General features: G+C 41.0%; 1 protein-coding gene across 2 annotated transcripts in view; it reads right to left on the bottom strand.

Moving 5' to 3' along the window:
- Nucleotides 1-15,681, bottom strand: part of SLC44A3 (solute carrier family 44 member 3) — a 97,238-nt gene that overhangs the window by 3,493 nt on the left and 78,064 nt on the right. For both annotated transcript variants that reach the window (XR_013218515.1, XM_077277209.1), the window contains exons 14-15: nucleotides 4,270-4,407; nucleotides 3,701-3,937 (exon numbers count right to left, since the gene is read on the bottom strand). Coding sequence is in view for 1 of the 2 variants with exons in the window: in XM_077277209.1 (XP_077133324.1) it covers nucleotides 3,701-3,937; nucleotides 4,270-4,407 (375 nt within the window). In the remaining variant the exon portion in view is untranslated. The remainder of the gene's footprint in view (nucleotides 1-3,700; nucleotides 3,938-4,269; nucleotides 4,408-15,681) is intronic.

Raw genomic sequence — 15,681 nt, 5'->3', positions numbered from 1 at the left:
TGTATTTCTGAAATATGTTTCGATCCATACATAAACATGAGATGAATAATGGCAGCCTTCACCTGAACAAATAAGACAATTAACTTCAGTTTCTTCTCAGAGGTTCTCATGACATCGTATTCTGGCTTCAGGGAGTTCAGTGGAGCATAGCCACCCATCAACATCAATGTCTAGGGGCTACATGGACAGATTAGTGGTTGTACTGAGTATATATGCAAGCAGATTGCTATAGATGGTGACTTGGACCCATACAAGGCATTCATGGGAAGGATGACCAAAGAACATCCAGAAGCAGTGGTTGTTATGAGAGCCAAGAAATGAAGACACTTGAAATCACAGTGACAGTAATAACCCATCTCAACATAAAACCATACTGTCTGATCATACTGTTAAAATAGGAAGGACTAACTGCACAGTCCATGATAGTCTAAATAGCACATTACCTGATACTAGTACTTGCTTCAAGGTTTGGAAGTTGTTCCGACCTTCCTATAAAAGCAGGCTTTACCATGTTATTAGCCATAGGTAAGTGTTCACACTAGGCAGAGAGGTCAGGTACCCATCCGATCTGAGATTACCTTGACGTTTGGTGGATGGGCTCACAATTTTTGGCCAAATCTTGTGCTAAGCATCTCATGTGTTTGTTCATAGATTTCACAAGCCAGTATGCTATTCACATTTCATGTATCGCACATTTACTTGCTTTAGTACAGTAAAATTGAGTGCAGCCATTGATCTATTTACTATATATCATAAGTTGTCACATCTCTCTTGGTCACCTATCGTTAAGGTTCCCACACAATAAAACGGCGGCTGAGCTGTCTATATCAGTGGGCTCAACCGACCATCTAATGTGTAGGGTGGACGACTCTTTCTCTGAAAGAGGATGCTGGGAGAGAAGAATGTAGCATATCCTATTTCGGACTTCCTATCATATTGTTCTTGGCGAGATAAGCCACCACTAGAGGAGTCTGGAAAAGGCTCTAACAGAGATAATAGGCAGAGCAAGGACTCTTCTGCATGGAAGAGTCGGGACAGATTTTGCCTGAACCATTGATCGGCTGACCGCTATCTATTGTGTATGGGGAGTCTTTAGGATAAATCAATATTAGATTGGTCCTAAGCGCTAAACATCCACCAGTTACCAGCTCTGGCTGTATGTAAACAGTTTATTAAGAGGAAGAGCACAGCAATGCCACACTTTCCAATGGCTATTGATGACAGCTTTACACCCCACTTGACACTCTCTGAAATATCTTCATTGGGTAGTCACCTGGAATGGCTTTCCAACAGCCTTAAATAAGTTCCCATAGTTGCGATCACTTGTTGACTGCTTTGTCCAACTCATTCCAAACCATTTCAATCGAGTTGAGGTCAGGTGATCATGTAGGTCAGTGTTCCCCAACTCCGGTCCTCAAGAGCCACCAACAGGTCATGTTTTGAGGATTTCCTTAGTATTGCACAAGTCATTGAATGCTTGCCTGTCCAGGTGATGCAATTATTACCTGGGCAATACTAAGGGAATCCTGAAAACATGACCTGTTGGTGGCTCTTGGGGTCCGGAGTTGGGGAACACTGATGTAGGTGATGTTATCTGATGCAGCACTCTATCCTTATCCTTCTTGGTCACTTTGACCCAAACACATTTCCAGGCTATTTTCAGTTGCAACACAAATGATGCAAAGCCAGATGGGATGGCATGTCACTGCAGAATGCTGTGGTTGTCATGCTGGGCAAGTGTGCCTTGAATTTGGAATAAATTACCAGCAGTGGCACCAGCAACAGCACCCTCACACCTACTCCTCCATACTTCATGATGGGCACTACACATGTAGAAACCACCCACTAACCTTTTTCATCCCTCAAAAAATACATTTTGGTTGGTACCAAAAATCTTACATTTTAATTCATTAGAACCCCAGAAGAGATGTCCACCTATTGCTGCAATTGGACCATAAAGTCTTCTTTCTCAAAGTTTACTCTGGATAATTGATGTTGAGATATGTCTGCTACTTGATATCTGTGCATCATTTATGAGGGCTACTATGTGAGGAGCTGTCAAGTCAATTTGCAGTTTCTCAGCTTGATGAACTTATCCTCTACAGCAGAGATAAATTCTTGGTTTTCCTATTCTGGGGAGGTGGGTCCATATGGGAGCCAGTTTAATCATAGGGATTGCTTTTATAATTGCACTTGAGAATACCTTCAAGGTTCTAGCAATTTTCTGGACTGATTAACCTTCATGACAAATTAATGATGGACTCTCCTTTCTCTTTGCTGAATTGATTTGTTCTTGCTATACTCAAGCTTATAAAAACAAATAGCGCCTTGTGTGGATCAGCAGATAATATTAGGTTAAGGTGAGTGACTACTACTCACCTGGTGTTAACATGATTAATCCTCCATGGCTGCAGATATCAGGTATCAGCCAGATGAAGGAGCTCAACCGGCTCAATAACGCATAGCTTAAGAAAATTTTAGTACGAAAATAAAACTCTCCCTACATTCTTGGCAGTGCTTTTGGAAGCCCATTATTTAACTTATATTGTTATACTCCAGATTATGACAGTTGTGGAATAGGGCTCAGCACTGTATGGAGCTGTGTACCAACACTGCCACTGCAAAACACACCCGATGGTCGCAAACACTTTCTTAAGGCCAGTGATTCCTAAAGTGAACTCTTGAAGAGATATACCTGTTCATTGGAAACCGTTCCAGGTGACTACCCTGATGAAGCTTGAAACCCAATGTGATGTAAAGATGCCATTAGAATAAAGGGTTATTTTGAGGAATCTAGAGTTTGACACAGATTTGTTTCACGAAGGTTTGTTCACTCCTTGTTTCCATGTGTGTTCCTTCCTGGTTTGATTCTAGATTAAAAATTAACTTTTAATAAACTCGTTAAAAAAATGGTAGACCCAAAATAATCAAAACACATAAAGGACTCACAATACGTCACATTTCAAAAGAAGAAATGCCAATGTCACAAATAAATCAAACTGCCTCAGACCTCAATAACCCAAAATCCCCATGAATAAATATATCATGGAAACATGAAGGTAGTATACCTTTTCGTTACTTTATATTGGGGGTCACTATATAAAAACTGGTGATATTCTATGATGGGGTATTTGTATGGATAATGATGTGCCATCTCCCCAGTCTTTACACCAGTTAAAAACGGTCATTAACCTGTTATATGTAACAATAGGGTGAAACTGTTCACTTTTTTCACACACCACCTGAGCGGTCATTGCTAACAATAGATGCATATATAGAGAGAGCATGTGTGGTCTGATCTGCCAAATGACCAGGTGATGTGAAATTTGATATTTTTCCGCACTGCCAGTTGATATCGGACCTTCATGTTTCCATGATAGATTTATTCATGGGGATTTTGGGTTATTGAGGTCTGAGGCAGTTCGATTTATTTGTGACATTGGCATTTCTTCTTTTGAAATGTGACGTATTGTGAGTCCTTTATGTGTTTTGATTATTTTGGGTCTACCATTTTTTTAACGAGTTTATTAAAAGTTAATTTTTAATCTAGAATCACACCCTGCTTTTTTACTATATTATTGATTGGTGGTCACAGCTTTTTCAGAGATTCCTTCCTGGTTTGCAGACTTCACATGTGCACATTCCAATAAGTACAAGGAAAACCATTACATGAATAGACATATACATCTAAGCCACTCACCATGAGATCTTGATCCATAAAGTATGGTTTCTCAGACGAGCCATCGTTGGTCTCCATGTCTATTGCATAACAAAGGAGTAAACTATGTACAACTGTCTCAAACAGAGACAAGAAGTTGTGGGCAACCAAATAGGCAAAGAAGGCAACCAAAAGCAATGGTATGACCCACACGTGTAATTCACGATGATAGTTGAAAGCCATTAGTCCTCCGAACACGGTGAAACACACAACAAAAACCTAAAGGAAGAGTAACATTGGGTCAGGCACAACTGAGGAAACAGATGTCCATGTTTATACATGATGATAACAGGTATTGTATTAGGAATATTTATTACGTTCATCCACCATTGTCAATCATCATGGCAATTGTGAGGTATATTCTTCTGTTCCATCATAGGAATTAAATCATTGCTAAATTGCCCTCAAAACCTGGAACTTAAATCAGTTTACATTAAAGTGGTTATCCAGCCGTGCAGAATAATTATTTTTTTTTTAAAGAACTCGTAAAATAAGAAAAGGTACAAACGTTCTATTTTTTTTATCTGCTTAAAAAACGTATTATAAATTACCTTTCCTAGAAAAATAAGGAACACCCCAGATGATTTCAGTAATGCAACAGAAGGGGGGCTCTTCTCCATGAGAGCGAAGGCTTCCTTTGCAGATGTGCATAGTGACGTTCCATTAATTATTGTCGCCGTGTAAGCATCCTAGAAGTGGGAGAGATCAAGAGGGATTGGATTTGAAATTTTCTCAACAGGGAATATAAACATAGCCGATCTGTTTGGGTAACCCCAGCCTGGGTCCTCGGAGTGCCATCGTAATAAAACACTGGGGTTCCAGTATTAACCCTCTTCTAGCTCAAGCTCCAGATTCTCAGTTTTACCTATTAAATATGTGTTATATTATGGGAGATCTGATAACAGACCTTCTATAATGCCTGCTGAGGAAGGGTTGGCTTCCTGCTGCTAATAAAGACTCAATAGTTGATCCACATAAAGATGGTGGAAAAAACTCCTCCTATTGTTTCCAGACAGTAAGATACATTATAAAAAAAAAATAAAAATCCCCACATATAACTATTAAAAAAAATAAAATAAATAAATCTACTCACCCTTTTCTACAGGATCCTACATATTAGGGCCCAGCAAAGCCACACTCCGAGCTCTACTTCATTCCTGATTGCTAATGGGATTCTAATCAGAGAACGTAAACTCAATGTCATCCAAACGCTCAAATAAAGAATTTGAAAACGAGTTGACTTCATGAACCAAATCCAACTTAACAAAAAAAAAAAAGGGTACGTTCCCACACAGAAAACACTGCATTATTTCTGTATGTTTCCATAGGAGCCTGCAGTAAAATACCCAGTAGCACTGCTTATATTATATTCTTCTTGTTTTCTCTGATTCCTTTTCCCTCTATGTATTTTTTTGTGCAGAGATGCTACAATTCCACCTTCAATACCCCCCCCCCCCCCCGGAAAAAAGGTAAAAGATGAATTTTGCAACGTCTTTATAGAACAGTGGGAATTAATTTTCAGTAAATCACATCCATGTTGCTTAAATTGTAAAATGCAGACTTTCTGCACAAAGAAAAAAAAAAGTGTTTTTACTACAGTGGAGAAAATAAGTATTTGACACACTTCCGATTTTGCAAGTTTTCCCACCTACAAGGAATGGAGAGGTCTGTAATTTATATCGTAGCTACACTTAAAACTGTGAAAGACAGAATCTAAAACTAAAAACCAGAAATTACATTGTGTGATTTTTACATAATTAATTTGCATTTCATTGCATGAATTAAGTATTCGATGCCCATAGAAAAACAGAACTTAATATTTGGTACAAAAACCTTTGTTGGAAATTACAGAGGTCAGATATTTCCTGTAGTTCTTGACCAGGTTTCCACACACTGCAGCAGAGATTTAGGCCTCCTCCTCCATACAGATCTTCTCAGAATCTTTCAGGTTTCGTGGCTGTCGCTGGGCAACATTGAGTTTCAGCTCTCTCCAAAGATTTTCTATTGGGTTCAGGTCTGGAGACTGGGTAATCACTCCAGGACCTTGAAATGCTTCTTACGAAGTCACTCCTTAGTTGCCCTGGCTGTGTGTTTCGGGTCATGGTCATGATGGAAGACCCTGCTACAACCCATCCTCAATGTTCTTACTGAGGGATGGCGAGATCTTGCATGGAGCCCCAGACCGAGGAAGATTGACAGTCATCTTGGGTTTCTTCCATTTTCTAATAACTGTGCCAACAGTTAGGGTATGTTTCCACGATCAGGATGGCCGGCGGTAAGCCGAGCGAAGCCGCTCGGCGCTAAGCCCCGCCCCCTTTCTGGGACGCGATCATGCCGGATGTGTTAACTCTTCACATCCGGGATGATCGCTCTCTCCCATAGGGCCCTGTGATATGCCTTGCGGGGACGCTGCGTCCCCGCAAGGTGTACGGACATGCTGCGATCTGAAAAGACGCGCAGCATGTCCGGAGTCGCAGGGCCGCCGCGTGCGGGTTTCCACGCATAGTGGAGACGGGATTTCATAAAATCCCCTCCACGATGCTGGAACATCTGGACGCTGCGTGTTTGACGCTGCAGCTCTGCGCAGCGTCAAACAAGCAGCGTTTCCTGACCGTGGAAACATACCCTTATTGTCTTCTCACCAAGCTGCTTGCCTATTGTCCTGTAGTCCATCCCAGCCATGTGCAGGTCTACAATTTTGGAGTGTGATTGAGTGTGTGGACAGGTGACTTGGATACAGGTAACGAGTTCAAACAGGAGCAATTAATACAGGTAATGAGTGCAGAGTAGGAGGCTTCTTAAAGAACAACAACCAGGTCTGTGAGAGCAAGAATTCCTGCTGGTTGGTCGGTGATCAAATACTTATTTCATGCAATTTAATTATGTAAAAATCATACAATGTGATTTTCTGTTTTATTATTTTTAGATTCTGTGTCTCACAGTTGAAGTGAAAGCCAGCCAGTGACTGTTTCAGATAGCTAGTCTACAGGCAGGTATCCAAGGCTCACATGACCACATTTTCGGTCCAAGTGCTATCCATGCAAAACTAGACAGCACGCAAACCAAAATTAATCAGTGGGGCGGTGCAGACGAGTGGAGCGGGGCCATAGAAAAACCACTAGGGTCCGGCCAGCATTTGTGCTGCAATAAAACAGGCAGCATTGATTGATGATGCCCGTGATTCAAGCAGCATGAATCACCTATCACATTCCCTTTAAGTCCTGCACTGTGGTAATAAATCTGTTTATTTCTGTATGGAATAGAATGCATCCAATTTAGGCCAATACAAGGACATGGGAAAAATGTGTAATATTAATTCTCAGTACCGCATGTGGTTTTATTTGTTTACAGCCAATGAAAATTTTTACTGGTTATGATGGAATTGTGTTTTTGATGGTCACAGTTTTTAAATGTCTGGGAAAACATTGTAATAACAGAATGATCAAAAGTCAGTCATAATATATTAACTAATAGAAATGGGAAGGAGCAGAAATTTTATTGCGGACATACGTAAAAGTCAAAAAGTGAAAGAAAAACAGATAAAAGAAAAAAACATGTTTACATTTATAAAAGGAAAGTGAATGTATTGAAGAGTATAACAAATTAGAATGCCTCCAATGATATCCTCTTCTCCTTTGCTTCTATTCTATATTGAATCGTAATCAAAACGGTAAAAAAAAAAAATCAATCAATTCCCCCCTATTCCTACTCTCAAACATAAATCTGGCTAGAAGACAACTTAGCTGCAGCAGGATCCTCCCCCCACTGTTCTTTCTGCAATCCAAACAGGGGGATGCCCCAATCCATAACTATACCATGCTCCAGTCGCCTGCCAGCCAAACATGGAAGTAATCGGGGGAAATTAATACCGGTATATTTTATTTGTAAAAAACCATTTGTCAGTCTGCAAAGCTTTCTGATATATTCGCTATTAGACTGCAAAGGGCCCACATACTATTCCGGCCCAGGGGCCTCTTCTGTCTGTGTCCACCAGTGGAGTAATGTGGATCTGCATAGTCAACATTCCTTACCATGACACGGACAGGTTATATCATCCATGGTAAGCCGATTGAGAAGGAACAGTAAAAGTAATCTCCCCCATCCCCTGGCCCTCCGTAGGGTCTCACCTTGTCAGTCCAACCCAGACCTTCTGAGAACAGGTTAAAAAAATAATGGGATCTCAAAACACCCGACTTCACATCACAGAGGGGCGATTGGTGCATTGTTACCGTTGGCCAAAAGTCCTGTTTACGGAGATTAGAAGAGTTATTCGCCCTAGTCCAGGGTGCACAGAACAGACAGGACGTCTCTCGGGACTGGAGGGTATTTGCAGAGATTACCGATCAATAGAAGAAGCCTTCTCTGATTCCTTATATAATAAATCTGCCCGAATTCTTAATATTTCACAAGTGCATTTACCAGGAGAAAAAACACCACCTGGGGTATGATGGCCGGCGGTGTTACAATGGCTGACTGTTTCCAGGAATACGAGAACCTGTGTAAATATGCCGCCGTGTGATAATCTCTATAAGCAGGAGAGGAACCGACACATGAACTTCACATCACTCCTCTATGGGCCAATGTAATATAGTATTTGTCCCAGACAAAACCACTATCACTAAAAAGTGCAATTCCTGCCCTTTACTGAAATTATTCTGCACAACCATTCATCCTACACTATATAGTCCGGACACCATTTTCCCTTTCCTCCGGTAGAAATGAAAGAATGGATGACCAGAAGATCCGCCATCCTCAAGGAGATTTAAAGTGGATCTGTTACCAGATTTCATGATACAGACTGCACTTTAGATGTGATGGAGCTGATGACCTTATTCATGCGGCCTGAACCAGAGTCTGGCTGCGCTACTGCAGCAGTGTGTGATATATATGAAATACTGCAGTGTTTCAGTAAAACATATGGCTGCAATAACGCTGCCCTCGGCTCAGGCAGCAGAAATCTTATTTAAGCAAAGGGGTTTTCCCCCAAAACCGGTACCAAGATAATATATAGCAGGCTTAAACTCAAAAAGTCATATGAACACAACAATCCCCGCTCAGCATAATTAAAGCAAAAGAGGGTCCAAGAGTATATTCAACCATAAAATCAATTAAATAAATAATTAAACATTAAAAAAAAGGAGCAAAACCAGAGTATCCCTATCCAAGCAGGAAGATAAAGTTTCCCCCTTTAGCTGCCATCTTGAAGATGACGTCCTTCCATCATGACATATTGTACTTCATGTTAGTGGTAACATTTCTTCGTTATGACTTGCGTTTATTTATGAAAAAAATGAAAATTTTACAATTTTCAAACTTAATTTTTGTGCCCTTAATCAGTCATATCGCACAAAATAGTTAAAAAAGAACATTTCCCACATGTCTACTGTACATCAGCAAAATTTTGGAAACAAATACTTTGTTAGGACGTTATAAGGGTTAAAGGTTGACCAGCAATTTCTCATTTTTCCAACAAAATTTACAAAGCCATTTTTTTAGGGACCACCTCACATTTGAAGTGAGTTTGTGGGGTCAAAATAACAGACAATACCCAAAAGTGACACCATTCTAAAAAACTGCACCCCTCCCTCAAGGTGCGTAAAACCACATTCAAGAAGTTTATTAACCGTTCAGGTGCTTCACAAGAACTAATGCCATGTGGAAGGAAAAAATGAACATTTTACTTTTTTCACAAAAAATTTACCTTTGAAACAAACTTATTTTCACAAGGGTATCACGAGAAAATGGACCCCAAAATTTGTTGGGCAATTTCTCCTGAGTATGCCGATACCCCATATGTGGGGGAAATCCACTGTTTGGGTGCATGGCAGGGCTCAAAGGAGCAAAATTGGCAGGAATCAATGGTGTGGAATTCTACTGAAGTGAGTTATGGACTGAAGTTATAAAGAATTATTTAGGGTTTTGTGTATCTTAAAGCGGTCGTCCACTACTTTTATATTATTTTATTTATGCATTGCTTACATAGAGCTGTCATATTCCGCAGCGCTTTACATGCACTATCATCACTGTCCCCAATGGGGCTCACAATCTAAACTCCCTATCAGGATGTCTTTGGAGTGTGGGAAGAACCTAGAAAGCCCTGAGGAAACTCACGCAAACACGGGGAGAACATATAAACTCCTTGCAGATGTTATCTTTGGTGGCATTTGAACCCAGGACCCCTGATGCTGCAAAGCAACACTGCTAACCACTGAGCCACCGTGCTGTCATTTTGACCTATCCTTATCAGAGGTTATCAACACCCGGCATCGCCATCAATCTTATCATGATTTCCCATCTGATGGATAAATAGCAGGAAATCAGCTGCACTCACATGGAGAATTCCTTAAATGATTTCTTGTATTAATTTACAGTACAATATTTCTCCAAAATGCTGGGTAGAAGAATATAAAGCGACAAGCAGTATTTACCTTTCGACCCGTCCTGGGTCTTTTCAAATGTCGCTTTAATCACAAAGATAGGATGTACTTCGCAGCACTCTACACTGGAGGAGGGTGTACCCCAACGCTGCAGCGACTGCTGTGCAGTACATCCTATCCTTGTGATTAAAGGGACGTTTGAAAAAGACCCAGGACGGGTCAAAAGATAAATACGACTTGTCGCTCTATATTCTTCTACCCAGCACTTTGGTGAAACATTGTACTGTAAATAAACTATACAATCAGTCATTTACAAAATTCTCAAAGTGAGTGCGGCTGATTTTCTGCTATTTGACTTAATTTGGATTCTCCAGGTCAGCCTGCACCCCTCTCTATCCAACTTTTATTTATTTTTTCCCAATGCCCAGGGCATAGCTCCTTCATGTTTAGTGTCCGAGCCTTTCTAATCTAAATGTCACTCAACCCTTCCTTTCTGATGGACGGCTGAGGCATTACATTAGAAGACTGCTACAGATGTCACTGAAGTGCAGAGTGGAGGCCTTGGGGAGCACTCAATGAGGAGAGCCCAGGGCACCTCACATGAAGGAGCATTCAATGAGGAGAGCCCGGGGCACCTCACATGAAGGAGCATTCAATGAGGAGAGTCCAGGGCACCTCACATGAAGGAGCACTCAATGAGGAGAAACCAGGGCACCTCATATGAAGGAGCATTCAATGAGGAGAGCCCAGGGCACCTCACATGAAGGAGCATTCAATGAGGAGAGTCGAGGGCACCTCACATGAAGGAGCACTCAATGAGGAGAAACCAGGGCACCTCATATGAAGGAGCATTCAATGAGGAGAGCCCAGGGCACCTCACATGAAGGAGCATTCAATGAGGAGAGTCCAGGGCACCTCACATGAAGGAGCACTCAATGAGGAGAAACCAGGGCACCTCATATGAAGGAGCATTCAATGAGGAGAGCCCAGGGCACCTCACATGAAGGAGCATTCAATGAGGAGAGCCCAGGGCACCTCACATGAAGGAGCATTCAATGAGGAGAGCCCAGGCCACCTCACATGAAGGAGCATTCAATGAGGAGAGCCCAGGTCCAAGTGCCAGAAGGGATTAAAACTTGGATTCCTCAGTCATGCAACCTGCAAGACCAAACACAGTTACGTCTCAACTGCTCATCTATGAGGCTTCAAGCTCTTGGACTCCCTTTAAGATTGTATCACTGGATACTTTACAGATTATTATAATAAGTGTATTGCATTCAAAATGATTTGAAAATGGAAAAAAAGGGGGTAATATAGTAAACCTGAAGATAACACAATATGGGCCTCTAGTATATTGGTGGTCTCTTGGACATGGTTTTTGTAGTTTTGGGTGATAAATCTTGTGTATATTGTCTCTACAGGCTACATGTCATATCTTGCTACTTATCTATTATTTTGGGCGAATACCAGCACCCAGGGATCTCAAAGAAAAGATCATAACTTTTTGTGTATGCGATGTTAAGTAACCTGTAAATAATGTGTTCTGCACACACAATAAATGAGGAATGCGCGGAATCTAAGACTATAAAATGCCCATCCCTATGGTGTAAAACCACGGCAATTGTTTTTTTCCTTCTTTTTTTGTATTGCTATGGGAAGTAAATGCTTTCAACACGCATTGAGCTGTGAGGGTTTGTATGTGTGAACATTGCCATGAAAACCATTTGCATGTTTTCCACACAAAACCAAGGAGCTCTACTGTGCAATTCAGAAAGTAGTAAATGGGGCCTAAAAACAGTTTGGTGCCGATTATGTAGCCTTAGACCTCATTTAAAGAAACCTGTATACATTTTCATAATGGGGCATTTTAGAGAGGCAATTCCTGCAGTGGTCTCACTGGTCAAATTCAAAAGTGGATTGTTGGCATAGCGGGGGCAAGGCGTCATTCTGCAGCTCTTGATCTTCCCAGCTATTATTGACCTCTGCTACCAGTGATTGCACTCTCCATACACACGATGCATTTACACCCACGGTCACTAGTGGTGGTTGGGAATATTTTCTAAAGATACTGCTCAGTTAGCCTATTGTCATGGCCAGCTCTGGCTGCAGTTTAGGCCTAGTAGTGGACAGTTATGGGCCACTAGTATCAAACTTTGTCTCGAAGCCAAATTTTCGCAAAAGACTGGTGTTCCATATTAATAATTTTTGTCCATTCTTTAGGCTGTCCGTACAAGAGATCCACATTTCTACTCTAGCTGCAAGCTGGATTGCATCTCTGGTATAAATTGATACCATTTTTTTGGTGTGAATGTTAATGAATCTGGTGAGATGTAGTTAGCCAGCTTCGTCCCACCTACCAGTAGATGCAACATTTTTGACCAACAAAACGTTACATAAAAAGGTGATTTTAATAGTCTAATTTTCTGTTGTGAAGAGAGTGATGCAGGAAATTCTGAGGCCTTCTCTGATCTTTCTTCATGTCCAGCAATTGAGGATCGATGATTTCAATTTATCTAACTTTCAATGCACAAGTCAAGGATTTGGCCTACTTGCTACCCGTACTCTGCAGATTCTTTTTAGATGAAAGTCATACTCTTTATAGCTCTCCACAGATCATTGCATTAACTTTTGCATTGGCTTCTAAATAGGGAAGCTCAGAAATAATATTTCAAGATTTTGCTCAAGAAAATAGAGCAAAAATATACAAAATATTGCAGTCCGTAATCTTTCTCTTCCAACTATATAAATGCATACTCAGCCAATCCAATAGGGAAAAAAGGAGACAACTTGCTGCCAGACGTTTCTGACAGCAACTTATCCCCGGCATAAGAAATAATTGTACATGAAAAATCCCACATTAAAGTTTTATCAGAACATTATTAACTTGCCTGTTCTAGCACTTTTCTATTATTGCCAGGAACTACAACTTTCTTTCATTTCCTAGTAACTCCATTCTGCAAGCTGTGGCTAGAGCCATGCTCATTTGGCAGCAGAACCTGATATCCAGATTTCCCTGTGAGTGAGTCGCTTTCTTCATTCAATACTCAAGGAGATCAAAAGAATCTTATCTAGAAAATGGGTGAATTATTCATTATGAAGCATACAATCACTCTCTGTTATGACTAAGTAACCTGTTATTTGCGATAGTCTGCCAGCCAAATATAGCAAGATATGGTACTCCTTCAATAGGATAATGTCATAAAAGAACTAAAGACGATCCTGTGTGTCATAAAGCTGCAATATACTCCACATCCACATAGGATTTCCTTATGTGTTTCAGCATGTAAGGGAGAGGTGGTCATCCAAAGAAATGGTAAAGTGGTTCTTAGGTAATGTGACATGTCACAACCTGCAGCAGAGGGCACTTGGACTCCTTCATTTATAATAAAGGCTATGTACCCTTTAGCAAGAGATTTTTTGCTATTAAAGGGAACCTGTCACCCCCAAAATGGAAGATGAGCTAAGCCCACCAGCATCAGGGGCTTATCTACAGCATTGTGGAAGCCCCGATGTAACCTGAAAAATGAGAAAAAGAGGTTAGATTATACTCACCTGGGCGGGCGGTCCGGTTCTGTTCGGGTCCGATGGGAGTCGCGGTCCGGTCCGGGGCCTCCCATCTTCATAGGATGACGTCCTCTTGTCTTCACGCTGTGGCTCCAGCGTACTTTGTCTGCCCTGTTGAGGGCAGAGCAAAGTACTGCAGTGCGCAAGCGCCGGGCCTCCCTGACCTTTACTGGCGCCTGCGCACTGCAGTACTTTGCTCTGCATTCCAGAATGCTGTAGATAAACCCCTGATGCTGGTGGGCTTAGCTCATCTTTCATTTTGGGGGTGACAGGTTCCCTTTAACTTCCTAAACAACTTTTTAATTAATCTTCATTAAAAATTCTGTACCATTTTTACTGCTGCAGTGGGACCAAGTCCTTTACCAATCATAGTGCTTTAGCAAAATGGATACAAATCTGTCAGAACTTCTGGTTCTCTCTGCTCTTTACCTCCCTTCTCTCAGTGTTAGAGATAACGGGCAAGGGGAAGTGGAAAAGGAAGAAAGAACATGCAGAGGAAATAAGTGAAAGAAGCTATGCTGATATGGGCTAATGAAGACAGCAGGGGCAAGGATACACACACACCTCACATCCAGCCTACATTACTGGGAGAGACACTCCCACAAAAGAAAAAAAAATAGATCAGGCGGCAAACTACATACGAAATCAATAAAATCATATTCCTCTCCAACTGTTATACAGACGCCTCTACCTTGTGCCAGTCTTCAGACCACTTAAAATCAGAGTATATATACCAATCTAGAAATACAGGTAAATTCTATTTGGTGGTGGTGACGCACCTGTATTTTCCACTGTGGATTTTGCCACATTTCCTTCTATACAATTAAAAGTGCAAAGTGCCATGCTGCAGATTTAAAATCCACACTGAATTTCAATTTTTATAGGAGTTTTTTTTCCCCCAGTGTAAAATGCTGTGAATTTTCTGCCAACAAATCTGTATGGGAAATCTGTTGCATATCCATGTGGGCGTACCCGAATTGTATTCATAACAACAAATCAACATTACTAACACAGTCTCCATTTTCAGAGCCTTGTGACTTTCAAATTGGAAATAACTTGTAATAAATAACTTATGGGGTTGGGAAAAAAAAAAACGAGCAGAAAAAAAAAAACACTTCCCCCGCCAAGCATTGATCAGAGAGTTCAGTAGCATTCCACACTCCTTTCTTAAACCCTCTCATTATGTTCATGTACTGAACAGAAGTGCAGTTTAGCAAGACGCTATTGTGTGCTTGACATTACAACTGATTAAATGTCAGACGTTTAGGAAATGCTGATGGCTCTCAGGCAGGCAGCCAACACTTTCCTAGCGGAGCTTTCTCTTTTTTGGATGTGACTTTGCAGGCCGGGAATAATCATGCCTTTGTGTGACAGCTGAATGCAGCACAGGGTCTGAAGACCCTACTGTAACAATACGAGTCACAAAAGAAGAAAAAAAAAGGAACTATGGAAACGCGGGCTTGAAAAACACCCAATGGATGAGCAGTATTACTTTGCCTCGCTGGCGATACTCTTTGGTTAATCCTCGCCCACTGGAAAAACTGCTTGAGAGCAGGTTTAACCCCTTAGACATCAGTAAATCGTGTTTTAACTCTGAGTCTTTAGGCTTTATCTTAGTATTGTAGATCTACAAAGCCAAGAATGTTAACTTCCCACAAATTTTTAAAGGGGTTGTTCAGGATTTTTTAAAAATGGCTTAACAGCTATAAAGGTGTTAGAATACCTATTACTTACCTGCTCAATCTGTTTCTAAATAACATCGCCCCTGCAGTAGTGCGGCAGTGTCATTTGCATGTCCACCATGTCACCGCTGATGCAAGTGATTGGCTGCAGCAATCGTGGGAATAATGGATGCAATCTCATTGTGGCAAGACCATGGGGGGCTGCATGGGATTGAATAAGTAATAATATTTCATAACATTTCCCGTTTGGCCTTTTCTAAAAGAAATCCCTGGATATTACCATAAGGCAAATAAAAGTATTAATTTGATGTATGTTGGAACCAGAGCCATATATTGTAGT

The sequence above is a fragment of the Ranitomeya variabilis genome, chromosome 8 (assembly GCF_051348905.1).
Source record: "Ranitomeya variabilis isolate aRanVar5 chromosome 8, aRanVar5.hap1, whole genome shotgun sequence".
Classification (NCBI taxonomy): domain Eukaryota; kingdom Metazoa; phylum Chordata; class Amphibia; order Anura; family Dendrobatidae; genus Ranitomeya; species Ranitomeya variabilis.
Note: the sequence above shows the minus strand (reverse complement) of the source record. Positions and strands in the feature narration are given on the sequence as shown.